Genomic DNA, 15,047 nt, shown 5'->3' with positions numbered 1-15,047 from the left:
CAGGTGGTGGTGAATTGGCTAACAGATCTTTCAAACATATGGGTACAAGTCATGATCATCTGGGACAGGAGCCAGATACCACTAGTTCATTTTGTGCCCTGGGGGGTTCAAATGAACACTATAAAACAGTGCCTCAGAAGAGAGGTAAAATAAGTTGAAGGAAATGCTTCATTCAGGAGTCCATCAGCTCCTTGGGAAACCTTGGTCCATGTCCTTGTGAACCTTATAGGGATTATGGTCCCATATATAGATTCTCCAGTGGGCTAGATTCCATATGAAAAACCCTCAGGACATCCCAGTTGGCCAAAGTCTCCCCTTTCCCATCCTGCCATAGTGATCAAGATCCCACAGAAGGTTATGTAACCTCAGTGATGGCAGACAAAACCTGATTGACAGGTAGGAAAAATCACTTCTCTCCTCGTTCTTCCCTTCTCTATGATCAGGAAGTCCCGATAGCAATCATCTCCAGCTGATCTACAGGTTGCAAGGTAGAGCGTTTACTATTGAAGCATCAATGTCTTCTCATTTTAGCACTATGTGCAGCTGCTTAGCCACTGGGTCATTATTTTGTTTTAAACAGAGTTTGCATCTTCATCTATGATGAGCAGTAAAACATGAGATCAGAAAAGGTCAATCAAAGTTCTGGGGTTTTGAGACTGTTTGTTTTTATTTTTTAATAGGAAAAATTACATCAACCTTGTGTCTTTAAGATACAAGCAAAAACTTGTCAATGGATGGTATTAGCTGCAGCTGTTGAGTTTCCTGTCCTTGGCTCCCAACTCCATTAATGCCATGTATAACAACTCCTCGTTCTTGCTTTCCAACTACTTGGCTCCCAAGGGTAGTCTTGAAGATGTCAGGTTTATGAATCTTGACTGCTAGTAAAACAGAGACTCATTAAAATAGAGGATTTTAATCCTGCCTAACTGTGCTTTGACAGCTCAATAGAGTGAAGAGGGGTGGGGGAAGGTAGCTTCCTAAATGCTCTTAGTTACAACTGTTCTAATTTTGTGATCTATCTTATGAAAGAACAGAAGACATTTTTGAAAGCTTCCCTTTATCCGGAGTAGTGTCATTAGCATTTCTTGCATGGCATCATCAATCGTAACTCAACACACAATGCAGATGAAGGAAGTGTAAATGCTGGAATGAGAGTAGCCGTATTCAGATAGAGCCATTCAGCATTTCCTGTTCTGTAGATGGAACAAAAAGATGCCACCTGTTGATGAAAGTGAGCTAACAACTCTGCAAATCGGAACTCCTGCTAGTATGCTTATCTCCTAGTTTCCTAGTTGGCTTTCGTGGTGCTGCTCTTTAAACTGAGGATTTGGTTATAAACTGAAACAGCAAGGTGAACTGAGGTGATACAGCTGTCTACTACAAGAGTGGCTCTGTCCTGTTCTTGTATTAAAACATTAGTTTCTTTTTTATACTTCTATTTCCCGTTGCCAACTCTATCTTGGTCTCTGTTGAAATCTTGTTTTCGGAAAAAGGGTGTATGTGAACACACATTCTAACGTAGGTAATTGATCACTCTAAAGGGTTATGTGGATATGTGATATAAAAGCAAAATTATTTGCTTTTATTATTTTGGGCTGGTATGTAAAAAATTCTTTTTGGTTTGGGGTTCCCGTTCACACACTTGCATGCTGAGTGCAGGCATGTATCTAATACATTTGCTGCCAAGTGTTGCTTCCTTAAAGATGCTCCTTGGAATCTTCACACTATAAAGATGACTCCTAGGTACCAAAGTGCTCCTGTTGAGTAGGTGACTGCATCATAAATACTGATCTCTTTGTGATACTTGTATACGCTTTCAGAGAATGTTGTTAAAAACTGTGTGAAACTGTAGTAATGCCTCTCCAAAAGGAAATGCCAAAGGAAGGGCGGGGACTGCTTTTTCTGATTGCTACTGCTTGTTGCAGACAGGTAGGAGGTCTGCAGCAAGTACTGGATCTGGACAAGAGAGAGATGGAATTGAGTTGTTTTGTGGGAGATGGGGAGGTGGTGTTGGTAGTGGGGGAAATACTGTTTGCTTGTCTGTTTGCCTGCTCTTTCTAGTGCTGAGCAGAATCTGACTTCATCACCACCCCTCGTTATGGGGGAGGGGACACAGCCAAGAGCAGGCCTTTCAGACTTTTGGCAGTTTGCTGTTTTGCCTCCCAGAATGAGTCTGAGACCAGGTTCGCACTACAGACGTCTGCTGGCATAGCTATGTCAGTCAGGCATTTGATGAGATGAGGCCTCTGACCAACATAGCATAGAGCAAAAACCTCTAATACAGACACAGTTATACCAGCAAAATGCTATTGCCAGTATAGCTTATTTCTCTTTTGGGGAGAGGACTGGAATAAGCTATGCTGGCGAAAGTGCAGGTTTGCTGTATAAACTACATGTACGCTAAAGTGCTTTCCTGGTACAGCAGAGCTGTAAAGTGTAGCCCTCATCTGAGGGTGAAGCCCTGGCCTCACTGAAGTCCCAAGTTTGGCTTCTTCAATGGGACCTGCATTTGAGCCTGAGTGTTTTTGTATGGTGAGGTAGGAGGAGGACACCTGGGCTGAGCAAAGATTGTGAAGAAGTTTGACTGGCATTTGATCACAAGGGAGGTTGGCAGGGAAAGGGGTTTATGTGAGGATGATAATAGCAAGAAATCTGATTTTACTTTTGACACACTGCTATTTTGTTGTTTGTGTCTGTCTTGTCAGATCATAAGCTCTTTAGGGCAGGGACTCTGTCTCCAATTCAATTCCTGGTTGGGGTCTTTAGATTTTACTGAAATATAAATAATTTGGGGGTTTTGTTCTGTGGGAGTGAAGAATCAGGCTTGAATCATCATGCACTGAAATAGGGTGGATCAAATATGCTGTGTAGATATCTTTCATTAAAAATAAGAGTTCTGAACTTGCATATGAATAAAACCTTAGAGAAGGGATCTGTATTGATGGTGATGGATAATTACAGCCAAAAGTAGTCATTAAAATAGGGAAAAGAACAGAGAGGATGGTTTGGAAACAGATGGGGACAATTTAGAGAAGGCCTATGGCAAGAATAGCGATCACAAGCGAGGAAGAATAATTGTAGCTCAGAAAGTTGAAGGATTTGTTTTACAAAATTAAAATACGGTGGGAAACCGGCGAGAGTTTCAAAATGGCTCATTTTAAGCCTTTAAATAGGTTTTTCCCTGAACACTGAGTTTTTACATTGGGTCCTTCGTTTCTTTTAGATAATGTCTTATAGAAACTATCTTTCCCTTGAGTTTATTTTGAATGTAACCTGTGATTTAATATGTCACTTTCAATCTGAACAATAATTCCGTGCCATGGTGAGTGACAGTTTGCCATGAAAGCAAATTGCTGCAAGTTTAATTACATCTTCAAGTGGGAGCTTATTTTTATTCTTCAAGAGTCTTCCACAGAAATTAGTTGTCTATACATATAGCATGGCAAAATTGATGTAACACAGCATCTAATTTTTCACAATTTTCTCTTAGTGCTAACTTTGCAGAGATAGTGTTTATAACTTAATACAATTAATTTTCTAGGAAATCTTTTCAAAGTGACTTTGTCTGATCTGTGATTCAACTCTCTCTTGTTGCAGGTGCCAAGCTAGCTACTTCTGTTGATCCATGGGGAGCACCAGCTGGATCCACTACTCAGTCTCTCTCCAAAAATGTAGACCCTTGGGCTCCTTCTCAGTTATCCTCTGTAGCAACAAAAGCTACTGTAGATCCGTGGGGACCAGCAGCTGCAAACAAACCTATTTCCACTTCTGGTAAGAGACTGTTTACATTTGACATCCTTTCCAGTAAATAGGCTGTACTGAACCTGTGGTGTAAGTGTGCATGCCTTTAAAGTTCGTTTGTTTGTTTGTACGTACTGAGGGAAGTTATTTTTTCAGCCTCTATTCGTTGACTAACTTAAGGTGAGATGTGGGCAATTGCTAAATGGAGTGGGTAAAAGAAACCGTGGCACTGAAGGACTTGCAGTACAGAATTTCAAAGTAAATAAGACCTAAAATTATTCCTGGGGGAATTCTTCACCACTGCACATGCACAGAATTTATGCCCCCCGCAGATTTCTTTGTTTCCTGGCAGAAAAATGACTTTCTGACGTGGAAACAAAGGGAAGCCACAAAAGCGGTCATGCGACCCTTCCCAGCAGTATGTTTCAGGTGCCCAGGGTAGCCGGTAGAGAGGTAAATCATTGTGGGGTGGGGGTGGGACTGGGAAAGACATGGCTGGTGGCGCCTACCCTGTGCCAGGCTCAGCTGCTATTCCTAGTTGGGCTGGGGGAGATGGGACTTCGTCTTCCCCTGCATGTCATCCGGGGCTGGGTCAGATTTCTCCTCCAGATGTAGGAAGCTCTGCAAACTCCTCCCTCCCCCTCCACCCCCTGCCCAAGCTTCCTGCACCCATCACTCCTTAGCTGCAGAGGGAGGGGTCACTATACAGGGAGTTGCTCTCCCATCTGTCCAATCCCTGTGCATTGACCCCCTCATACCCAGACCTGCCCACTGAGCCTCACTCCCCCTGCCCGGACCCAGAACCCCACCCTACTGAGCACCAACCAGCTGCCCTTGAATCCCAACCCCTCTGAGCTCCAGTCCCCCAGCATCTGGAAACCCCTTCTGAGCTCTATCCCCCCACTCAGCCCCCTCTCCCTCCCGCTGAGCCCCAACCACCTTCACCTGGACCCGCCTGCAAAGTCCTGATACCTTTGCACCCAGAATCCCCCAACAAGCCCCTGTTCATCCATATGCGCCCCCCCCACACCTGGATCACCCACTGACCCGTCCATACTCAGATTGCCCTATATAGAATCCTCTCAACCCATGCCTGGATTCCCCCCACGCTAAGCCCCTCTGCACTTGGATCCTGCCTTGCTGAGCCTGCCTGCCTATACCTGGTGCACCTGGCACAGAGGGGCAAGGCCCTGGGGTGTTTTTGGGTCCGGCCCCAACCTTGCGCTGTCTCGGGGTTGGGTGTAGCCTCACCGCTGAGTCCGTGTCCCGGGGGAAGCTGCACAGTGATCTCCCACCTCTGTGCAGCCAGTGGCCTGTGCTCTCCAATGCTATGCTGGAGCCTCCATATTTATTTGACAAAATTTGCAGAATTTTAAAATATTGTGTGTGGAATTTTTTGGCACAGAATGCCCTCAGGAATATATAATAGACTTTAGGACAGACATTTCAGCGCTATTATTTTGAGTCGGAGCATTGCATTCGTGTGGCTCTTTCCTCCTCCTTTCACATCCTCTCCAGTCTTTACTTTATGTACCCCTGCCACCCAGTTCAGCCATGTACCTGTGACTGCACTGCTGCCATTGGCCTGCTCTTTAATTAGCTAAACATTTAGTTTCCAAAAAACAGAGAATTAAAACAATTTGAAAATGTCCGTAGTTCTGAAGCTTTCAGTGTGGTGACTTGCTGTGCAGAAGGATGTCTTGGTAGATGTAAATTGACAGTTCAGAGTTTGATCAGCATCCATTGTTCTGAGGAGGAGGTTTTCAAAGGTGCAAATGGGAATTCAGTGCATACCTGCCCTTCAGGCCTTTGAAAAGCTCCCTCTGTAAATTCTTATGTAACGAAGGGCAGAAGGTGCTGCTGCAACTCCTTGCTTATACCTTGTGACGCGGTTCCCAATAACCATAATAGCGGGGGGTGGGGGGTAGCAGGAGGTTGGATTGGTGCCATGACTTTCTGTGCTAAAAGAATTCTTTTGCAATCATTCATCTCTGTAGATTTTATAATAAACTAAGGATGTGTATGTGGAATGATGTCAAGATCATGTCTGGCTTTTTATGGAAAGTTTTAGAAATGATTCTGTAAAAATTAATGAGACTAAAGATATTTTATAACTTTCTCGTTTTTGCTGGAGATAAATAACATTTGCAATACAGAATCTTTACTTGCATTCTGTCTTCATATTTCATCTCTGTGAGCTAATTGGTTAGATGCCTCTAAGTGTCATTGTGATGATTTAAAATGTAATGAAGCTTAATGCTAGCTGTTTAAAAAGTGACTTTCAAATTCCAACCCTGTTAGGTTTGGGGTAATACGATTACTCTTTATTTACATAGGTTTTTTTCCCTTCCTTTTTGCTAAAGGTGTTTCCACATCTAGTGAATGTGTCTTCTTCACTGATTGCAGAATAAAGCTAGGCTCCCCTTTGCTTAGCACTCTAGCGCCTTATCTACGCCAGGTACTGAGCACATCTTTTCTGTTGCCCTCCCAGTCCCTTTAATCTGTGAAACAAGAAGCTGAATTTGGGAATCAAATTCTTACCCCAAGTATGGCCACACTTACATTCTATTTTGCTTGTTATCACTGGCTTATATCCATGCTTCTAATTCCAATACTACATAGAATTTGTGATGCCCGTCACTACAGCATCTGGATGCACCACTTGATTGCACAGCTAGTTAATATATATGCTACCTTCTATATTGGGCAGTAAAATCACTGACCATCTTCATTACAACCTAAAGACACTTAATCACATGTGCCTTGAAGGCCCTCCATACTGAAAAGTCAGAGGAAGATTGTACCGTAGGTAAAGGCCAAATATTGAAAATGCACTGCTCCTAGTCCTAAAGAGTTTGGTCTCTGGGGTAATGACAGCAGAAGCACCCCAGCTGAACCTTAATGGCCATGACAGGACACAGAGGGAAATGGTTTCTCAAGTAATGAGTGGTTTAGAAATTGCTTTTAATAGTACTGGACATAATGCAGTTCAAGATCTATTAATGACAGGTGTATTTGTTCTCCTGAACAGGAAGCACGTCCTTTGACCTTTTCAGTAATTTGAATGGTACAGTTAAAGATGACTTTTCTGAATTTGACAACCTTCGAAATTCCAAAAAGACAGGTACGGATCAAATGAATACTTGGCAAACGGGCAGTTTTTTTGGTAATCTTAGTAACAGGTTTTTAAACCAACTGTTTAATCTTTTTATGACAGAAACAAGATACACCTTCCACAGTGGAAAAGTTCAAACTGGGGAGTATGTAGAACTAGTTGCAATTTTTGCAGATAATGTACCAATAAAAGCCAGTTGTTACCATCATGTAGTCTGACCTCTGTGTAGCATGGGCTATACAATTTCATCCTGTAACCCCTGCATTGAGCCCAATAACTTATGCTTAATTAAACCATATCTTCAGCACGTGTTTTCGGTGTGAGTCATGGTCACTGGGTGAAGGCTGTGAAAGGAGGCAAGGAAACAAAGTAACCTGAGAGATGGTTTGTCAAATAGACATGCAAACACTTGTATTCAACAATAGTGGAAGAATTACTGAAAGTTCACTTATGTGGAAGTTTGTATTTCACTTAATGAAAATGAAACTGCTAGACTTCAAAAATGTAAATGCTTTGAGACTCTGTACCTCTTTATAAGGGGCACCTTCTGTAAGATTGGTGACGTAGCTCAACGTTGGTCCAGGTCCCCCTTTTAAAAGAAATCGGTCAATTGATAAATGGCTAACACTGAATGAAAAAATATACCAAGATGATAGTTCAGAGGCCACAGTTCTGATGCTTATAAATATCTTCTCCATAGAGGCTATTCATTCGTGTCTATATCACAGCACACTAAAGGAGGATGTCAAGGTCAGTTGGGTAGAAGCGTTGTCTATATTACACTGCAATTGTAATTCTGCTGTTCTACACTTCTATGGGATACTTAGGATTTAATGACAGGTTTCAGAGTAGCAGCCATGTTAGTCTGTATCCGCAAAAGAAAAGGAGGACTTGTGGCACCTTAGAGACTAACAAATTTATTTGAGCATAAGCTTTCGTGAGCTACAGCTGAGCTTCTGAGTCCTGAGTTCTGAGTGCCACAAGTCCTCCTTTTCTTTTTAGGATTTAATATATTTAACAACCTGCTAAAAGTGTAAAACATACTTGCAATTTAAACAAAACTATAGTATAAAATCAGATTCAAGAGTATATTTTTAGTAATGGAATGAAATCACTTGCTTCCTTCATCAGACTTTTTTTTTTGTCTTGCATGATTATAATACATAGTGAACAGACAGATCGCTGGTTTTAGTAAATTGTAGTATTTAGCATTGTGAACCTAACAGATTGTTCTTGACTTTTTGTTACAGCTGAGTCGGGTTCCACTTTGTCATCCCAGCATAGTGGTACAACAAGTCCTGATCTCTTTGATTCTCAGCCCACGAACATGACATCAAGCAAACAAAGTGCAGCTCGGAAAACCCCCGAGTCTTTCTTGGGGCCCAATGCAGCTTTGGTGAATCTGGATTCATTGGTGTCTAAGCCGCCACAGCCTGTTCCATCATTGAATCCATTCTTAGCTCCAGGTACGGCTCAATACATCCCTTTCCAATATATAACTTTGTTTAATCTTGTCTTCCAAATTTGTTCTTGTAGAAGAAACCCTGCTCACCTCTGGTGCACATTGCTCAATCTAAGTCTTGTACTTCCTGGTTTGCTTGCCATGCTAGACTACTTTTTCCAGCAGGACTTGCTCTGTTGCAATTAGGAGGGAAAGGCAACATGCTCTTGTGGAAAGGTCATGGATTGATACATGGAAGGACTTGGGTTCTATTCCTGGCTCTGCTGTGTTATCTTGGGGGCAGGAGCGGTGACTTCAACTCTCATTATTATTTACTGTTTGTATTATTGTAGCACCTACGAGCCCCATTCATGAACTAGGACCCCATTGTGCTAGGTGTTATACAAAAACAGAACAAAAAGACAGTCCCTGCTCCTAAGAATTTACAATCCAGGTATATAATACAACAGACTACAAATGGGGGAATACAAAGAAACAATGGGTCCATATTGTTTAAATAGACAAGACAGACATAGGACAGGGAAGCGGTAGAACCCACAAGCATAGTGAATAATGTGATGGCAGCAAATGGCATGGTAGTTCCATGATTTTTTTTGCCTGTTTCCCCTCAAACATCTTGTTTGTTTATATCATAAGCTCTTTGAGGCTGGGAATTTTGTACTCTGAGTTTGTGTGGGGCCCCTATCTTGGCTCGTACCTAGGTACTCCTGTTACACAAATAATAAATTCTAGTGCCCTCCTTTATTGTTTGTATCATCCTAAGCCTTAATAATTGCGTCCTATTCTTAGTCTAGTCCTGTCGGGCTGGATCCTGAGAGAAACTATCTGCTTCAGTGGGAGTTGCAGATGTTGAGCAGGCATTGGATAGCCATGTGTGCATTGTTCCTCTCAAACGTGAAAATAAATGCTAAAAATAATATATTCAGTCAAAAGTATTAAAAGCTGCTATATTAAAACATAGAAGAGCTATAGTTAATAGAGATGAAGGCAAGCTAAATACACTCCATCCCCTGTGAGGTGAAGGTGGCGCCCTTTGTAGGAAACATTAGATATTACTCGTGATACTACGCTGGATCCTAAAGGCAAAGACGAAGTGAGCATCAATTCAAGTTGTGTTTAGATATTATTTACTTCTAGAGAACATGCTTCTTTCTTTGCCATTTCTACTGGTGTAGAACTCCACCCAGCTTGTTCCAGCAAGGCATACTCAATATTGGGCCAGTTCTGGCTGATTATAGTCAGTGTTCTTTTAAAAACAAAAATAAAAAAATTAGTGGGTTATGAAATCATTTTGAAATATAGTCCACAGTACTGGAGTATTGATTGTTGGTATAATCTGCATGCTGCTCATCACCCCCCACCTAACAAAAGAAAAACAAAACCAAACAAAAAACCCCACCGAAAGCCTGGACTCTTTCGCGCAGATTATGCCTGTGGCCCTCTTAATTCTGAATTGCATTAAAATATATTGCACAGACTATGTTAAAGCCCACTAGGGAGCTCTGAGTGCACACCAGCAGGGTTTACACAGACCAATTAATGCACAACACATTAGTGCACTTCAGAAATCATAAGCTGTTAGGTTCCACAGTGCCCAACGCACTTTTGAAAATGGGACTTAGAAACTTGGATTGTTTCAGCCCAGGTCTACACTATAGACTTACGTCGGTATAACTGCGTCTCTCAGGGATGTAAAAAATCCACACCTGTGAGCGAAGCATTTAGACTGACTCTACCCCTGGTGTAGACAGTGCTATGTCAATGGGAGGGCATCTCACATCGACAGAGGTACCGCCTTCGTGGAGGTGGATTAACTATGCCAACGAGAGAAGCTCTCCTGTTGGCGTACAGTAGAACCTCAAAGATACGAACATCACAGTTCCAGACTGACCAGTCAACCGGACACCATGTGAAACCAGATGTAACCAGTCCGGCAGCAGTGAAGACACACACACAAAGCAAATATTGTACTGTGCCTGGATTGCATTTTAAAGGTAGGCACATCTGAGCTGCCTGTCCCCACCCCTACCCCGAACCGCACACACGGGGCACCCACTTATAGCTAGGAGTTGAAGATGCTGAGATTTGCAGGCAAAACTGAGAGTCCCCGCTGCCAGCCCAAGGGAGCCAGAGCAGCACGGGGGTCTGTACTGCTTTCCTGTAAGTTTTGGGTACTGTTTTCACACCCCCTCCCCTGGCTGGGGGGAGCTTGGGAGGCTGTTTTGGCATGCCCCCACCCTTCCAGGAGGGGGATATGCTGTTTTCACATTCACCCCATCCCCACCCCACTCGGGAGGAGGACAAACTTGCCCTGCAAGAAGTTGCTTGCAGGGAAGCTGCCTAGCTGCCTCTGCAACCTGGCCCGAAGTGTGACCTGCTGGAGTTGTGTTTTGTTCAGAGTTAAGAATGTTTCTGAGTTATGGACAACCTTCATTCCCGCGGTTCTGTTGTAATAGTGTTGTCACTGAAGCGCTATAGCGGCAGTATTCTAAGTGTAGACCTGACTGTAAGCTCTTCTGAAGATTTCACCATTGGCCTCTCTCTCCAAAGTCTGTTTTTGTCTTCAGTCTCTCCCCCCAGCCCTGGCACTGTTCTTTAGGCAATTTTATTGAAGACATGGGAAATAACTGTTTTCATTAATGCTGCCAGCCGTAACAGAGTGCAAACAAACTGTGGTAAGGGGAGGCGAAGCCTGGAAAAAACCTTTGTGCTCACTCCAGTCCACATTTCAGTAGGATGAGGCTGTGCCATAAATAGGTCGTCTCCTCATCTGATCAAAAAGAAACCCTTGGAAACTAATCTGCTATCGTAGTTCTCCTGCAAAAAGGCCTATACTTTAGAAGCATTTATGACTCTTTATGGTAAAGACTAAGTGGTGTTGCCACGGTAAACAAATAGAAGAAAATGCTTACTTTAGTATCTTTATGTGCACTGAAACTTCTGTACGTGGTAATCTGCTATGTGTTAAGATTATTTAAAATGCTGGTAATTTGTCTTAAATATTTTTAAAAAAATTTGTTTATGAAATTCCTTAAAATATTGGGGAAAACAGAATCATGAACAATGGTTCAGAGCAGCTTAGCACTATTCAGCTGTCATATCTGTCATTAGCAGTTGCTAGAAAAAGTTTACACGGGTTCACTGGGCCATCCAAATAAGTCTAAACATCTATGGCATAAAGAATGTATAGTGTTGGCAGTGGTTCAAAGACTTCAAATGCTGGGAAAGTTCTTTGCTTTTTCCAGCTTTACTGTAATTCGGAAACTGCTTGTTTACATTATGAATTCCTGACAAATCTCAGAGCCAAATACCTGAACAGCTTCTAAACTGAGTGAAATGGCTGAAATCTTGGGAGGAGAGGGAGGGAGAACAAATGTACAGTAGCCTAAGTGCAATAAACGAATAAAAATAACCTGTAATTATCTGTTGCAATATATCATCAGAATGTCATGTTCAGGCACACTCCTGATTGATGAATTCAGAATCTGTTTGTACAGCTCGTCTTACAGAAGACTACCCATCAGTGTTGTGGTATTCTGCTGGCATTCATAAAGATATAGTGGGACAAATTATAATTATATATCCACTGAAGTAAATGGAATTTGTGCCACTGAGAGAGACATGTGGCCCAATATATTCAATGGTATTGTAAAAGAGATTTTCATTAGAAGTGTTTTGGGGTGGTTTTTTTTTTCCGGGGGAAGGGGAGTATTATCTGTAAATATACATGGCATGCCTGCAAAACTTGACCTTTCTGAAGCTGCATTCTTTTTTCTCTCTTCAAACTAGGGACAGCTACAGCACCAACTCCAATCAACCCCTTCCAAGTGAATCAGCCCCAGCCCCTCACACTAAATCAGATGAGAGCAAGTCCCGTGATGGGCACGAGTCCTTCTTTTAATGCTGTGCCAGCAATGAGCATGGAGCCAATACCTCTGTCTTCCATGGCACCGGTGGCTGTGGGAATGGCGCCGTTACCAGCTATGGGCACCATGGCATCTATCACGCGAATGGGTCAGGGGATGAACATGAGCATTGCAGGATCAATGACCCAGCCTCTTCATAGTACGGGAATCCCTCCATCGGCATCCCAGCCCACAAATACAACTAACCCTTTCCTCCTATAAAAACCCAATCGAAGGAACTTTCTTTTCATAATGTTTCCAAGCTGAAGTCTTTGGGGAAAAACGAACAGGATCTGCTTGGACTGAAAGGCGTGTAAGCGACTTGGAAGTAGATTTGCAGTTTACAGTTACGAACTTTGAAGAGTTGTCTATACTTTCCAGTTAATCTAAATCTAGTCTTTGCTACAGACGGTACCTTACTTTGGCTTGTTGAGCATTACATGAAATGTTCAGACTTTTCACCAAAGTTAGATTATGTCCATTTTGTTACTTTAACCATTTCAGTACACTTTCCAGGGATAACCTGCCATTTTAAACTCCATTTGCTATTTTGTAGATGTCAGATAATGTGCTGGATCCTAAAATTACTATTACCCACATCTATCATTTCCCATGTTCATATGATAGACCTGAGACTCGGAGTGCTAGTGAATGTTTTTGCACATAACTATATACAGTTCTAGACTGTTGATTCACCCATAGTCCTTATTCTTAGAAGAGGGCCCAGAAGTCTGGTTTTACGCATTAAACATTGCAACACAAAATCTCTCCGCTTTCTTATCGGCGGTTTGACTGAGAAAGCAAGCTTGTCTCGAAAGGGGGTGGGGGGGGAAAGGCTGAAGAAAATTCTCAAGTTGTCAAGTATAACGTGTGCTGTTGTATGCAGTGTTGAATTGTACACTACTATCTAAGGACTATAAAGGAACTTCCCGTGAGTGGCATGCTACACTCGTGCTAAATGAGCATTCTGCTCTGTGCTTGTCCAGTAGTGACTTTGTTTGGAAGTGATTGTGTGTATTTTATTTTTATTTGACTTACAATGTGAGATGAAAGAAAAACAAAATACATTGGGACAACTTTGAATTCAGTTTCATTGGGGCAAGCTTTAAAACTAATTCAGGCTTAACCTTGCTATATGCAGTTACTCTTGTATACTTTTGCACATATTTTGTTTTTAGTACAGTTTCATATTTGAGTCTGCAGAATAACCTAATAGTCATTTTTTTCTCTAATTTTTATAATGTGGTTCTTATTTAACTGTCTAGGTTTGATAGACTTTTATCAGGTTAGGCTGAAAAATTAAGATATTGGCCAATGTCATTTTTATGGGTTAATGCCCTCCTTTTATTTATGGTTTTAGCTCTTTGTTTCTATCAAGAAAATTTAAAAGGGAAGATTAACACTAAAATATTTTATTTTTGAATTAAGACATATAGTTAGTCATTAAGTTTATAATGACATTTAAAACAAATTCTCATGACTAATTAATTACTTTTTAGAGAAAATGAATTTGAACATATTACTTAAGACTACATTTAGAAAACACTAATGCTGCCTTTCCTTTAATTCACTCCCCATTTTCTCATGATTACCAAAATGGACAAACTTCTAGCCTCTTTAAGAAAATCGTGAGGCTGTTTTTCCGTTTGTAATAATGACTTCTTGACATTTTAAAAATTCTAAATCTATGAAAGTGACTCATTAATCTGAACAACTGATTTTTTTTTAACTAACGGTGCATTCCATGTCAATGACTGGTTCCATTTACAACTGTTAATTTTAAACTGAACGATAGAGTTTTAACTCGCATGTCTTGGATTCATCAGCACTAAACGGTGCACAGGTTTCAGTCAGTGTCACTGGTATAAACCTGGCCTTCTCTAAGATGGCAACATTTTAAAAGCTCTATTTTCACATGGTATCCAAACATACACTGGACACATTTAGGGGAATGTCCTAGAGCTTGTAACTTCAATTGGGGCATCTCTGCCTATGAACTGATGTACTTTTTGGTGGCGTTTCCCTGAATTACAAAAAAACTGAAACAAATTAAAGGCAGAACTCCACTTTCTGGTGTAATTATACTATGTGGATTGTAACAGCCCACATTAGTGTGCCATAAAAAGGAAGGACTGACTGGTGTGAAAGGAACTGGATTTGTATACTTTTGCCAGAGTAAAACTGGCTCAAAAACCATCGTAACCAGCGTAGTCACACATTTTAGATGTGTAGGCTGGAGTAGATCTCCCCAGTAAATGGAAAGCTGAATGCATGGGTATTTCTATGCAGATTGTTCTATCCTCTTGTTGCTATTGGGTTTACAAGTAGGTTTCAGAATATTAACCTGCTCATATTTTATGTAGGAAGAAAAATGACTGTCCACGCCCAGAAAGTCTTCAAAAACAAATAATCGATGTTGTCTTTCAACATAAGGGAAAAAAAAAGTCTTTTTGGACATTATTAATCAGTATAGGTTGGGAAGGGCATAATTCTTGCTAGCAGTAGGAACTCTTATGGGTTGTGATATAAGCAAATGGAAAAAAAAAATTCCAATTGGTCTGGGCAAGATTCACTCCATGTTGTTTTCAGTTTAATTTTCTCAGCTATGGAGTTAGTTCATTTGATATTTTCCCAGGCTTTAGTCAGTCAGTTGCTTGTATGTGCAAAGTGTAGATGAGGGCATTATCCATTCAGTCAACAGGTTCTGACTGCAACCTCTGAAAGACTTTAGATAGCTTCATTTGGAGGCAGGATGGAGCTGGTCATATTTGTAATTCTTTTAAAATCATCTGCAGCTCAGAGTAATGAGCTACCCTCCTGGAGT

The 15,047-nt window shown here is 41.5% G+C and overlaps 1 protein-coding gene across 5 annotated transcripts in view; it reads left to right on the top strand.

Moving 5' to 3' along the window:
* Positions 1 to 13,042, top strand: part of EPN2 (epsin 2) — a 78,000-nt gene extending 64,958 nt beyond the window's left edge. For all 5 annotated transcript variants that reach the window (XM_043493607.1, XM_038420021.2, XM_038420022.2 and 2 more), the window contains 4 exons: positions 3,598 to 3,771; positions 6,773 to 6,865; positions 8,107 to 8,322; positions 12,108 to 13,042. In XM_043493607.1, the coding sequence (XP_043349542.1) occupies positions 3,598 to 3,771; positions 6,773 to 6,865; positions 8,107 to 8,322; positions 12,108 to 12,445 (821 nt within the window). In that variant the 3' untranslated portion in view covers positions 12,446 to 13,042. The remainder of the gene's footprint in view (positions 1 to 3,597; positions 3,772 to 6,772; positions 6,866 to 8,106; positions 8,323 to 12,107) is intronic.
* Positions 13,043 to 15,047: the final 2,005 nt, after the last annotated feature.

The sequence above is a fragment of the Dermochelys coriacea genome, chromosome 10, assembly GCF_009764565.3.
Source record: "Dermochelys coriacea isolate rDerCor1 chromosome 10, rDerCor1.pri.v4, whole genome shotgun sequence".
Classification (NCBI taxonomy): Eukaryota; Metazoa; Chordata; order Testudines; family Dermochelyidae; genus Dermochelys; species Dermochelys coriacea.
The sequence above is the reverse complement of the archived record's forward strand: the minus strand, read 5'-3'. Positions and strand labels throughout refer to the sequence as shown.